The sequence below is a fragment of the Saccostrea cucullata genome, unplaced genomic scaffold, assembly GCF_032062105.1.
Source record: "Saccostrea cucullata isolate Sc308-1 unplaced genomic scaffold, CSIRO_AGI_Scuc_v1 ctg23665, whole genome shotgun sequence".
Taxonomy (NCBI): Eukaryota; Metazoa; Mollusca; class Bivalvia; order Ostreida; family Ostreidae; genus Saccostrea; species Saccostrea cuccullata.
This window is the reverse complement of record NW_026919190.1, coordinates 1-15,466: the sequence shown is the minus strand read 5'-3', so window position 1 is coordinate 15,466 and position 15,466 is coordinate 1. Positions and strand designations below refer to the sequence as shown.

The window sequence follows — 15,466 nt, the reverse complement described above, 5'->3', positions numbered from 1 at the left end:
AACCCAAAGACCACTAAAACCAGAACATGGATTTAACTTCATAAAGAATTAGTTTTCTTTCAATAGATAATGTAGATTTATGTAATATTCAACTGGTTGGGGATGTACAATCTGAAATATTTTTATAAAAGAACAGATCTATAAATAACTTGCCTACTGCTGCTGCGTGGCCATTGGCTGCAGCGAGCATGATGGGGGATTTCCCCGTTGTATCACAGTGGTTGACCAGTGCCCCATGGTTAAGTAACATTTGCATAGATTCACACTGGTCACTGAAGGCCGCCGCATGTAGGGGGGTCCTAAAAAGCAATAACAATATACAGTCTTGTTATATTCAGTAAAGAATAGTCCCTATATTCTCCATATGGCATGAAATGACAATATCACATGAATGTGATATTATATGTTACTCCTATGCAGAGCAGAGGGCAATCATAAAATATTCTAATTCCTTTTTAACTTAATTATCACTAAAAACTATATAGAGAAATATATTCACATTAAAAATTGATAACAAAAGATTTTAAAACAGTTAAACATTTGCAGCATTTCAAATTGTTTTAAAAAATCTACCAGTCAAATGTAGTGTACATATAATATAATCTTTTTTGAGCCTCTTACCTTCCCTTGCTATCTGTTAAGTTCACAATTTTATCACCTAAAGCTTCTAATAAAATTTCTGTACAAGTATCATTTCCATTTATCCTGAAAAAATCATAAACAACAATGTTAAATTTACACGATTTTGCTGTACTGTAAATTAAACATCAATAAGAAAACATGTTTAATGTTAAATTCAAATACACCCACATTAACTGCTTTGTTACAAAATGTTTTCCATTGTTTGAATGGGAGCTACATGACGTGTACTTTACATCAAACATGTACTTTTTCTAGCTACTGTACATGTACGTCAGAATTTGGCTAAGAATCATAATCTTGAATTCAATAGGAAGAGAAGAAAAGAGATATCGAAGGTAAAATACATAAATAAAGGGGGGTTGAGACTATAAAATTGCATAGACATATCAGCTTCAAGTTACTAGTTTTCAAGATATGAAAGCTGAACTGAATTTAAGAGAATTTCAGATGTTCTGTACACTCGCTATACTCACACAGCACAATGAAGAGGTGAGAAGGGGTTCCCTGAAAGCTCAGTTATTTTTTCTTGTTCTAAAATGGTTTCCACACAGTTGTCTTGGCCTGCATTGTATTAAAAAAACAAGATATTGCATTTTATTTTCTCTAGGAATATAATTTGCTACAGACTTTTAATAGATATGAAAATTGAATAGTTTTAAAATTTCCGATTATTAAAAATAACCATATCTCACCATTATAACAAGCTATGTGTAAAGGTGTATAACCTAAGTGGTCCTCCGATTTACTACTGCTGGGTCCCATCTACAAATGTATTTTTAGCAAGATTAGTGACATTGCCAAAACTACATATCTTGATGTTATCATAAATTGAACAGTTTAAAAGGAAATTAAATTTCGATAATGTACTTGTATTAAAAGTATTTTGACTGCATTTAAATCTGAACTATCATACAGGCCCATCATTCTTAATGTCATTAAATTACAGAATATTTAAATCCACTGAATATTTTTTCCTTCATTTCTTATGAAGACAATTGCAATTAATCAGTGCAATTTATAAACGACTCTAAGCAAGCCACGTGCAAAGATTTCTTGAACAATGGCTGTTCCATCACTTATGCATACGACATATTCATCAATAATACAACATTTAACACATTTTACTTTACTTTGAATGTTTTTCATACAGATGTAAATATAAAACAATCAAATGTCTTTCTTTGTCTGTTAGTATAGGAATTAATGTCACAGCTATTGCTGAAAAAATTACATAACTCAATTACGCCAGTTATGTATTTTTTCTGCAACAGCTGCGACATTAATTCCCATACTAACAATCAAAGAAAGCATTTATTATTAAACAATTAGACTGTACTTACCGCGAGGAGATTGGACAGTATGCACACCTGACCACAGGTAGCAGCCAGGTACGCCGGCATTCTGCCTCTGTGGTCGCGGACAGTAACGTCCGCTCCATTATGTAGGAGGGCATCAACACACTCCTCATGTCCGTTAGCAGCCTGCAGGTAAAATAAAAACATTTAAATAAATTCATTTACTGAGGCTTAAATATACATGATTAAACCTAACTTTACAATTCTGATGTCCTAGTATCATTTTACAGAAAAACATGCTTATATCAAGTGGCAGGGATGGGGGATTTTGCTTTGTTATAAACTTTTGTTATATCTGTTTGCATGACATTGTATGAAACCCACAGGGAATTAAAATCACTTCGCATCAACTAAGCATCAATTCATTGTAAGCATGTTTGCTACAAGCGTGTATTACTTGTACATTTAACACTGTCATGACCCTGAAATGCTTTATGAGCCTTAAAAAAGTGTGTGACTTGAATAGAATAGAACAGCAATTATGAGTTTATCCCTGCTAGTACCTACCCCTCTATGTAAAGCAGTCCTCCCCTGGCTATCTTTAGCATTGACTATGGCACCATTAGCTATGAGGTACAACACTGTGTCGACGTGACCATTGGCCACTGCCATCATTAATGGAGTTCTACAACAAAGTAAATCTCAGTGTAATATTACACTAGTATAACAGTGGAAAAATGAAAACTGCATGTATTTTTTTCAAGGCTATTCATATCATTACAAATATAAGGTAAACCAACCAAGTTAATTTTATCAGTTTTCTTTTCTTAAGGAACTTTTTTTGGATTAGACTTCAGATACCAAAATTGAATAGAAATTAAGTTCGTCAAAACCATACCTTCTTGAGCCTAGCTTTTACCTTTCATAAACATCTGTACAATCTACGATATTGCTGTCTTCAGCTGTTTCCATTAGCAACCGTAAACATTCCGTATGCCCATTCATAGCTTCAAAATGTAAAACATGGATGTTAAAATCAGACTTATTTTCCCTCAAAAACTCAACTTTAATCTCTATAATGTGATCATTGCTTTGCATCTCATAAATTATTGAAACATTCTTTTTAGCAAATAACATTTTACAGTTAAACCTAATTATCTCTAACATAATGGGACCATGAAAAAAAATGTGATATCCAAGGACTAGAGATAACAATTATAAAATTGACTTGGACTTCCAAATCAGTTCAACATATACATGGTATCTGAGATATAACTACCAATGTTCAACTGTCTGTAAAAGGAAAACTGAGATATCTAAGGACTCAAGATATCAATTTGCAAGGGTTAAATGTGACTTGGACTTCCAAATCAGTTCAACATATCCATGGTATTCAAGATACGAGGGTTCAAGATAATACAGTTCTAGTCCGTAAAAGGAACAGAGTTAAGAATGAAGCTAGCCCTACCTGCTGAGTGAAGTGGCGTCCTTCTAGTGGTGCTGTCCTGGACCAAAATAGCGGCCCCCTGCAGTAAGAGGGTCTCCACACATTCTGCGTGGCCATGGAGACAAGCCAGGTCTAGCATGGTCCGGCCTGTAAATACAACTCTTCTGTTAATACATTGAAATTGACATTTTATTTGCTTATAAAACATTTATTATCCTATATTTAATTTAATGACATCAAAGCTGGGAGCAGAGACTGTCTACCAAATACTCATTGACTATGTTATGCTGATGTATGAAATCAGCATATTGGCTAGCTCTGGGAGAGGGGTTTATGAATTTTAACATTTATTGATTTGGCTATACATGGGCATCTTATATAAAGGTATTGCTACCTTGTTTTGAAAAGAAACGCTTAGGCATTTCTCTAAGCATATGGAATGTCTTAAGAGAGAGCATGAGCTGACTTACCATGTGAGTCTCGGATATCTAGATTCATAATACAGCCTAATAGTATGTGTAGAGCTTCATTATGTCCATTATAGGCCTGAAAATCAGATATACACACAGAGTTTTAAATATGGTTCATTTTAATGAAAATTTACTAGTTATGATAAGGACACTGTGTTATCTTTATACCTGCCAACGAGTTATCTTTATTTCATTTTGTCAACACAAGTTTCTGTTCATTTATTCTTTATACTTTCCACACTGCTTGCCAAAAAACAATGACCGGGTATTGACCCCAATGACTTTAAATTATAAAAATACATATGAGCTTTCATTATATAGTAAAATCTTCCTCATACTGACCGCAATATGGGCTGGAGACAATGGAGCTCCACTCCGTATTAAATCTGTTGAGGCACAATCTAATAACTACAATAAATTAATTATTACAAAATTAAATCTGATTGAAGCACAATCTCATAGCTATAATACAAGTTATTAAAAAGAAGAATTTGAAAATTGTCTACTGGCAAGTAAAACCAGGAAAAAGTTTATATCTCCCTGGTTAAAGAAAATAATAATTCCTGATTTTTTACTTTTAAAATCTTCAACTCTGTGTACAGTACATAATCAAGTAGCAGTTTTACTAAATTAATGGATACTTGCATCGTTCATTGGTAAATCATTTATCTTCTAAGTATTCATTGACAAAACCAATGTTTATCCATCTTAATTGTGTACAAACCATTTCTAGGGTAAGCCGATGTCCCTTCACAGCTGCATAGTGTAATGTGTTAAAACCTTCATGGTCTCTTATGCTTGGTCTGGCATCATTCTTAAGTAACAGTTCCACAACTCTGTATGAAATAGAAAAATACAAAATGTATTTTACAAAGCACCATACAATTCCACTTCTGTTCTTCCCATAAAAATGTAAACTATGTAAAACTTGCAAAAACTTTCACTACACACTAATCATGTTTACTGATGAAAGTAAAGATTGTAAACAAGACAAAATGGATATACTTTGCATCGTGGTCCCATGCAGAGGCGTAGTGTAGCGGTGTACACCCTCGTCTGTCTGTAATGTTGACCGCCGCTCGGCCAGCATTTATAAGGGAGATAACACACTGACTGTGAACGTGAGCACTGGCATAATGTAGAGGCACCCTGCCAAAAAACAAAAAGAAAACAATATGAAAACTTGAACACAGATGAAATCAGAGGGACCAACAACTGACAGATAGACAAACTGACAACTATAGGGCACCCACAGCACCCTAATATATGGCTGATCAAATGAAAATCAAAGGATTGGTTGATAGCTATTTTCTATGACATCTTCGACAGTACATGTACATCCAGTGGCGATTTCACTAGCTAGATGATGTTTGAGCTCTAGAGCTCGATGCCATAAAGACTGCTTACCTCCCTTCATGATCTGCACTCAGCACATCTGCTCCCATCTTCAACAATAGATCCACCACTTCTACTCTCCTGTAATATTAAATATTAAATTCAAATCACAAATAATAATCAAATAAAATTATACAATCATGCAAAATTGCATAATGTGAATCTGACAATTATATATTCATTAAAAAGCACTTGCATAACCATGTTTTGATATTCTGTAGACCCGCGGTGTAGACTTACCCACTACACGCCCCTCCATGGAGACAGGTTCTACCAAAGTTGTCCGTGATGTCAATTTCCAGATCTACCATAGCAGTCAGGAGCTTCTTCACACAGTCCACGTGGCCATTCAGAGCCGCGATGTGGACCGGGAGCATACCACTGGTCCCCCGCCTGTCAGAATCATCATAGACAACACGTAAATATATCAACCTTAGATGTAATATAAATGAAGATATCGACTTTACATGTAATATACATAAATATATCGACCTTACATTTAATGTTTATAAGGATATCCACCTTACATGTAATAAACATCAAGATATCAAGCTTACATGTAATATACATTAAGATATCAACCATACACGATTTACATTCATGTACTGTAGTTTCTTTATCATACTAGATGATTACCTAATAACATCTGAATATATCATTCCAATAAAGTGCCGCGCCACAGCATGATACGCCCGTCAAAAAAATTACAATTTTCTTGAACAGTTTAGGTGCAAGAAAATCACATCAAACTTGCCCGTGATTCTAAGATTTCGATGATTTTTCAATTCCTTAAAATATTTATCCATCCCCTGTGATGTAGGCATCAATTATAATAAATATTACATAACTGATAGATTTCTGTGCTGGTTGTGTTAGACCTTGTCAAATGCCCATCATCAAATTAGTCTTAACAACTTAATCTATACCAAATTAATCTTGAAAAAAAAAAGGCTGGCCATCAAATGACATATGTTATAAACTGACCAGCAGTTCTTCTGTCTAATCCCCAAAGGGTACAGATAAGAGACAGCTAGCCTTCCTACATTGAACTCATTAATAAATCTTTAACTGGATGCTTGTCTACTCATTACTACCAAGAGATGAATGGGTCTGCACTATCTACTATAAATTTTGTTTAAAAACATATAAAATACTCAAAGACTTTTTTTTTTGTTGAGATTTAATTTCCAACAGGTTTTAATATGTAATTCATATGGACATGCTGATTCCACCCCACCCCATAAAATTAGTTTTTAAATAAATAATATTACATAATATCAGATTAGTCTACAATGCAATATCAAATTAGTTTTAATTACTTTTCATCAAATTAAGCTAGTCAACAAGAGCTATAGCCTATTTTTAATCAAACAGGCTTACCCATTTGCCCAATACTCAAGGGACAGATAACACCAATGCTCTGGCAGTTAGCTCCTCGCACTCAAAACCCATTAATTTCTCTCTAATTTGACATGTAATTTTCTGTTATCAAAATTCTTCTTGACCAGTGCTTGATAATTACACTCAAGGGAGAGGTAGGATTTCTCTAACATACATTATATTTGTTATAGATTGCTGTCAAGTATATGCTTTAATAAAATAAGTATTTTCTTGATTTAACACTTTTTTAATAAGAACAGTGCAATACTCTTACATTATTTGGGATGTGTAAATAAATAGTAAAAAGACATATTTTTTTTTTTTAATTTCACTTAAATTAAAGGTCACAGTGACCTTGAAATAGGTCGCGACACACCTTCTACCTAAGACGCATAAACTGGCCAAGTTTGATGATTGTAAGTCTTATGGTTTTCTTGTTATGGGCCGGAAAGGATTTTTCCATATTTGGCTATAACTTCTTAATTAAAGGTCAGAGCGACCTACTTTTTGTATGCGACACACCTTCTACCCAAGATGCATCAGATGACAAAGTTTGATATTCCTAGGCCTAGTAGTATTAAAGTTATGATATAAACGAAAAAGCTAACAGACAGACGGACAGACGGATACGGACCTTAATGTAATATACGACAACGAAGCCTATAACATAATACGTCCCGTCTTAAGACGGGCGTATAAAAACAGATTTTTTTCATTAGACTGTTAATTCATTGTTTGACTTACTTCATTGGATCAGATCCATTCTCCAGTAGTGTATTTATCAGTAACTCGTGTCCATATCTCGCCGCTATATGAAGGGGGGTGTTTCCAAACTTATCACACACATCAATATCTGCCCCTGTAGGTATACGAGCTTGTCAACAAATTATCTAACATGAATCATGCATTTAAGGACTATATTTCTAAAACCTAATTTCTGTCTTGTACGCTTTTGTCTAAAAAAATATTAATCACTTGTACATTACATAGAAAAGCCTAATATGCGAATGCAAATCTACTTACATGTAGCTGAATTAAAACCCATGAATATTGAAAAAATTTTCTTCTAATGAAAAAATATTTACAACAAGTGGGCTTCATAAAATACGATACATTAACTTTTGAAAACACAAATGGTTTTCATGATCATGATAATATATGGATGGTAGGATATCGGAAAGAATTGACTACTTTTGGAATATATACTGGCATATATCAAGCAATGCATTTCTATTGTTTATACATGTGTGTACTTACAAATTTAAGTCTATGACTACCTAATACTTTATAAATTAGCACATCTAGATATCAATTGTTATCTAAAAATGCATACAATTCTAACTGTTAAAATTATACATATATATTTTTAGTTAAATTAGTGATGAAAATTTATAAATTGAATGACATGCACAAATGAATAAATAATTGTATAAATAAACATGCCATAATCCCACAGTTTACTCTCAACCATTTTTTAACAAAAATATTAAAATATTTTCAAGTATAGATAAAATGTTATATCATACAGTAGTGTAGACATACACCAAGAGTGTAAAAAGTCAAGTATTGAGATGGAGTGTGTTTTGTGACCTTGGTAAGACATTTTTTTCTGTAACAGTGACGTTCCTTTCTCTGCCCTTTATATATCCTAATATAATAATACTAATACTCTTAAATGAAGATCTTCAATGTCCAAGATACATGTTTACAAAAAAAATCTGGAAATAGCAGGGTCTCTCTTTTTCAAAAATACTTTAAATTTTTAATAGAGTAAAATCCTAAAGCCAATCAATTAAACAGAGGTAAGTATTTTTCTAAATCTAAAAATTAAAAGACTTGTTGAAGCTGATTTTCCATTCTGTCAGTAATAAATTCTTTGAACTGAAGAAAAATATATAACACTCTTGGGTGCATAATTGTTGAATCTGATTTTCTGTTCCGGCTGTCATTAATTCTTTCTATCACAGGCACTTGACGTTACTTTTTTTTTCTTAAATAAAAAAAAACCATAAGGTAAGGGGATATTTTTTTATACAAGAAAGATGAGTCACGTCAGGTGCTTGTTCTTTGTATTGAGGAAAAATTACACTCTTGAGTGCATTCACACCAGAGCAAGCAGAAATTAGTTCTGGCTCACCGTGCTCAAGTAGAGTCTGTGCTCGAGTGAATCTACCATGCACTGCAGTCATATGTAAAGGGGATCGCCCATCATTGCACTGGAATAATACACAGATAGAGGTCAGCAATGCAAGATATATATCTCAAAACAAACCTCCCTATTTAAGATCAGGAGAATACTACATGTATGCAATTCAACATAAGAATGTTTATTATGGACTTGATATGAATTTTGACCATTTATGAAAATTTCATCACATAAGTTTGATAAGAATCCATACTTTTGCAATCATCATGATCATAATGTATTTTGACAATTTTAGACTTTTTTTTCACAATTATGGTAAAATATGTAACACATGTATTATGGTATCTTTAATCGAAGAAAAAAGTCTGAATACAAATTTCCTGTGTTATATAAATCTTCATTAGACATTTGGAATGAGTACTCTGATTAAATATTACATCCATTAAGCAGATATAATATTGTAATAATACTAAGATTCTTTAATATCACGTACCTTTAAAATGGTCAACTTTCATTTTCAAAGTACATTAAACATTTATTTGGTCTTGAAAATTCCAATTCATACTACAGTGTATGTTTAAATTTTCAATTTACCTAAGTGTATTCTTGAGATGAATACAAAAACAACAACATATTGTGCAACATTCATATTTATTTCTTGATCCTTTAAAATAGTGGAATTTTCAAGCCCAATGTTTTTTGATTACATTAGATGCTGAAAATAGAAATTATATGTAAATTACAGAAAAGTGGTCAGGTCAGAATATGCCCCAGGGTTGAAAAGGAAAAGCATATGTTAAGCATTGACATTTCCTAAAACTATGAAAATATGTATAAATACTCCATTGGTAATTTAAATCTTAACCATTAACTTTCTTGATGACTTCACCCATTAAAGTATCACCTGCATGGCAGGGTGGTTAGAGCGTCTGCTCTAATAAAGGTCCCATGTCTCAGTAGGTGATGGTATGAAAAAGATCCCTCCCTGCTAAATGGCCGTAAATGCCGAGTTAAGAACAAAATTTGCAGCTCTCCACCAGTAAGTGGTGGCATCTCCAGATGAGTGAAAAATTCTTGAAAGGGACATTAAACAACACACATTATCCATCATAGCTTTGATCCCAAGATAATTTTAAGTTTTGTTCTCCAGGGAGACCTACATGTATTTAACTAATGTTCCAAAGGGAATGGTTGAAGAATTTATCATTTGAACCTTTATTAAAGAAAATGAATATGGCTGCTGATTTTAATTTTTTTTTTTTTCTTTTTTTTTTTTTGAGGTGGTAGAGGTTTTTTTTTTGTTTGGATTAAGGAAATGTATAAGTATACATAGGTATGAAACCTACCCATACATCACGTCACATCATTTTTCTTACATGCAGTATACTTTTCTGCCAGGACAGCAGAGCATGTATATGTAAATGAGATAAATAAATAATGCATATTCATTAGTACAGGAGAAGCAGCCAAGCATGCAATTTGACCTCTGGCCCCAAACCTACACTTATTCCTTGGTTTTTTATCACTTTCTTGTCCCTTGGAGTCAGATGGTGTCTTTAGGAAAAAAAATAAAATATTTATCCTGTTTATGTAACATACATGTGAGACTGATATACCGTGGCACTATTTTCCACAAAAATACCTTTGACTTTTCACAGAAAACAATAATTTTAGCAAAAATTTCAAATGTATGTTTCCATGATTATACTGACAGAGCAACACTGAAGTATTTGTTGACAAGTTTGTATCTAAAAATATCTTTGAATGCATTTACATATAATGACCAGTTAAAACCCCATGTCCATAAAATATAATACATTTGTAAATAGCAATAATATATCATATAAGTCAGCATGCAAAAAAAAATGTATACATATACCGTATAACGGGTAATTTTTACTGCTGTAAATTTTTACGAATTTCAGCTGAAATAGGGTGATTTCATTTTTTACATGTTAAATTTTTACGAATTGAGCAAGTCCGTAAAAATTAAAATCATCAGAGGTGAAATTCCAGATCAATGTTTTCACATTTTGAATGCGTTTACATACAAGCACGTTTTAAATGTGTCTGGACAACCCGGTGTGAAAATAAAAACGAAATTGTTCCCGTGATAACGAGTGTCAATTCATGAAATGATGATATGTTTATTCATTTGAATACCTTTATATTTCACTCCTGTTTTTGATTAATGCACATCTAGTATAATTATTGTTGTGCACCACGTGTCAGTCTTCATTTTAATTGAAACAAAGAGAGATAACTCAAACCATCATGATTAAGTTGACAGAATTACCTGGGACACGGATTACAGTGTACTTAAATGTCGATGTTTTTATTGGAAGCAAATTAAAAAAAAAAAAAGGGTTCTAATCTTGAAAAACGGATATAATTTGAAGACTTCAGTCTGCAATAATTAAGCCTTTATCAGAAATTATGCGTCCCGTAAGAGTAACCAGGTAATTGACAATGTTTGTATAATTCGTGCAAGTAAAGAGATTTACTTGTTTGATCCTAATTGATAATCAATTAAAAAGTCCAAAATAATACCATCGTTGTCAGTACTAATTCTATACCCTCCACGTGCTTAACTAAATGGCAGTAATAACACTGATATACTCTGATACATGTAATATGATGTTGAAAATTTAGGCGATGCGTTTTTTACTTCTGTGAAATTTTACGCGTTTAAATTTTACGGATTTATAAAACTCGTAAAAATTAGTAAAAATTAGCAGCACGTAAAAAATACCACTTATACGGTATTTAAAATCAAATGTACCCGCTTTTTTAATGTGTTTGTAATACATATCCAACTTTCAAACGAATTAATGTAAAGCAGCTTATCAATAAATTTTTCTGTAATCTTTTATCAATGATAACTGTGTTTAACTTTCAGTCCCACTATATCCCAGAAATTCCTAGTTTTGTTTGTCTCATAATAATTAAATGTCATGCATCTGCTTTCTTCTCTTTCTTATAATATGCATGTAAATAATTTTTTTTTTAAATAAACTAACATATGGAATAAAGTTCTTCTGTAACAGAGGGCATGCCTTTGAACTTGTTTAATAGGTGTTGCCAGCATTAAATTTATAATGAAAAAGATCTGATAATACTCCTGTGACTGAAGCCCAGTGCAGTGAGTACTATAAATCTACCTGTGTCTTTGTATTGGCCCCCTCTGTCACTAAGATCTCCAGACAAATCCCTCCGTGTGTGGACGAGGCCGCATAATGTAAGGGAGTCTGAAATAGGATCCCGAAATCATCATGTAATAGGATCCCAAAATAAGTACATAATATGATCCAAAAACAATTATTTTTTATCCAAAGATAAGTATATAATATCTCTTTACAAAATTAAATTTAAATATAAAATTTCACATAAATGTAACATTTAAAAGCTTAGGGGAATGAAAATCACTTCACTATATGCATCAATTCATAATAAGCATGTTAGTTATAATCACATTTTACTGTAGCATCAACTGACCACATACTTATATTAAACCCTTTACACTGCACAAATAAACACTAAAGCGTTTTCGTATTAAACACTTTCATTACTGACCATTCCCCTGTGATTCACAGCATTAATGGATGCTCCAAACTGCAGGAGTTCCGTGACCACCACATCCTGTCCGTTCAGGCATGCGATGTGGAGGGCGGTGTTTCCGTGGACGTTGACCGCGTCCACCTCCACTCCCAGCTCTAGGAGGAGCTTGACTACACTGACCTGTCCACTAGAGGCCGCCGCGTGTAAGGGCGTGTACATCTGCAAGGTCAAACATTAACATATATATTATTATGACAGTAACTGGATCCAAAGAGTCATATCACTTTGAGGCTGCCACATGTAAAGGGTTGTACATCTGTAAGGTCAAGAGGTCACTGTGTACATGTATTATCAATGTTTGTGTTTTTACGTGCTATACAGAAAAATACTTCTAAAGATTGTGTAAATTGGGTTAAGTGAATAGGATGATGTGTTTTCTTTTATCTCTATAGAAAGGCTTGCAAAAAAAATTCTCTTTCAAACATTTCATTGCTCTCTTAAAATGCAAGTCAAGGTAAAAGGAAATAGGATGATATATCTTTTAACCTAATAAAGGTCTTTTTTTTCTCTGTAAATGACTATAATAAATACACACAAAATGTTAGCATTCCTGATTCTTTTAATGCACTAAATCCTTTATGTTCATCTCTATGCACTATTTACATGTAATTCTGTGTATCTCAATGGACTGTACTTGTATATCCCAGTCAATGAATTATCTTATTCTGATTTTTAATATCTGTTTATCTCTATAGACTATAGAATTTAATAACTTTATATCTCTATAGATCTCTATAGATTTTACCTGTTTATCTCTACAATTGAGTTCTGCCCCATACTCCACTAGAGATCTGACGAGCTCTGTGTGCCCCATGTAAGCCGCCCAGTGTATGGCCCGGCGATCCTTCTTATCAAATGCATTTATTGTGGCTCCTTTCTCTAGCAGAAGCTTAGCCATCTGTAGGAAAAATATTAGCAGTACTTTAATGATTATATCTGGCAATGGGCAAGAAGACAATGAACAAGACAATAAAACACTCTTACGCTACATCAGATCTATTCAAATAATAAAAGGATTACTGTAACCCAACTATTATTTGTGTCATCTTTATTCACCATTCAACAATTTGAAATCAATCCATGATGATTAATTTTTGCCACTGAGGAAACCTTTTTTACAAATACAAAAGCAAAATAAATAGTTCACAGCTATTAATAAACATTAAGCTGCATATCTCTCACTAAAATCCTTAAACTGAAATCTACAGTCCCCTCCAGTTTCACAGGTAAGGAATATTATTCAGCATATCAATTCTTGCTTGATTTACCTCTTTGTGGCCATTGAATGATGCATGCTGTAGACTGGTTCTCCCAGCGCGGTCTGATACATTGACGTTGGTCAGTAGCGGTATTAGATACTCGGCACATCTCACGGCATTGTTCGCTGCTGCTACATGTAGCGGAGTTTGCCAGTTCTTGTCACGCGCATTCACATCCGCCTGGTGTCTTAGCAATGTTTCAACTGTGTCCTGAAAGAGAAATTGATTACACAATGACTACAAAAACATCACACTGAAAAATTAAATTACCATAATATATGAATGAAAGTTTGATTTTTTTTTCTCGTCTTTCCCTGATTAAAGAGTATATCTTTGTTGGCTTAAATTGAAAAAAATGCCCTCAAATCATAAATGTAACATTAATTTAAAATAGCATAATGCATAATAGTGTAAGACACATACATCACTCTTAGAACAGCATGCTCTGTGGAGAGGAGTCAGCCATTTGTTGTCCTTAGTGTTAACGCGTGCTCCACTCATTATCAGAAGATCAGCGATCTCCGCTTCTCCGCAGTACGCTGCCGCATGTAATGGGCTTCTCTTCTCAGCATCCTAAACATAAACAGGGTAATTTACGGATCAATTCTCACTGATGGATATACAGATAAGATGCACAATGATGCAGGGGTCAACATTAATGTTAGTCTCAGACTAATACATTTTCATACGAACTAATAAACTCTGTGGCTAATAATTCCGGACAGACCAATAAAAATTTCTGGAAAACAAAATGAATAAACAAAAAATTCATTTTTTACTGGAAAAGCCTCACCCTTTGTCACCCGTACTGTTGCCCTAATATTAGGTACTTTTTAAGACAGTAACCATGTATTTAATATTTAGTTATGGTTTTAATAGAAAATATCTGTTGTTTTCTTAGAAATTATAAATACATAAACTTTAAATACAACATATGAACACACCTGGTAATTGACATCTTCTTTCTTGTAAAGCAATGCTCGGACTTCATCTGGATCACCATGGAAGCAGGCTTGTACTAACTGAGGCTGAAAAAAATTATAATGCTGATAAATAAGTCTCAAAAACTTTGTGACAGCACCTTGCCTTCAGTGCTTGCATGTTACAAGGAGAGCTTAGAGAAGTATATACCCTTTATGAGTTTTTTTATCATTTATCTATAGGTTACTTTCAGTCCTACTCCTTTAATCTGTATTCTCTAAAATAAAGGTTTGTCAATAACTTTACAACCACAGTGGTCCAAATGACTAGTTAGTGTTTATAAATTACTAGTTTTGCTGTTTTCAAATAGTCTACCTGTCAAAGCCAGTTAACCTAATCACAGCTTTTTTAAACTTAATGGACGATATCAAAAGTTGTCATCCAATATTAATAGCGAGCACAATGAGCTCAATAGACTAAGGTATAAGTACAGAGAAAATTCGGAAGGAAATCTGTGCATACATCAAGCAAATTTTTGAGTGAAACCTTCCCAGAATTCCTTTGCTACCAGGATTCCATGCGACAATGGCCAATAATTAAATAACATTAAAGGTTTTTTTGGTTTGTAGAAATCTTAAAAGAAACAATGAATAAAATACTTTACAATGACTTTCGTCAAAAATTGCACTCGGTTCTATTAGTTTCAACCAGATGCTCTGCTGTCTCTTTAAGCTCCGTCGAGCTCCATGTGACATCACTGCTAGTCAAGATTTAAAGTGGGTGATCAATATTTCAAGTGTTTTTTAATGGTACAACAGCACTCGCCCCAAAGGTCACATCGTTAAACATATATAATTATCTCTCTTTTTCTTCGAGATGATTTCAACAATCGT

General features: G+C 33.3%; 1 protein-coding gene across 1 annotated transcript; it reads right to left on the bottom strand.

Moving 5' to 3' along the window:
• Positions 1–157: 157 nt before the first annotated feature.
• On the bottom strand, positions 158–14,680 carry LOC134282182 (serine/threonine-protein phosphatase 6 regulatory ankyrin repeat subunit A-like; the record flags this gene model as incomplete). The annotated part of the gene is made up of 22 exons (XM_062764622.1): positions 158–299; positions 622–705; positions 1,116–1,203; positions 1,335–1,404; positions 1,983–2,123; positions 2,505–2,622; positions 2,857–2,944; positions 3,406–3,531; positions 3,855–3,930; positions 4,197–4,262; positions 4,579–4,690; positions 4,860–5,003; positions 5,262–5,330; positions 5,490–5,642; positions 7,374–7,488; positions 10,278–10,329; positions 11,937–12,023; positions 12,349–12,552; positions 13,139–13,291; positions 13,662–13,862; positions 14,076–14,225; positions 14,597–14,680. Coding segments are annotated over 22 exons (2,523 nt in total), but the record flags the coding sequence as incomplete, so codon positions are not given.
• Positions 14,681–15,466: the final 786 nt, after the last annotated feature.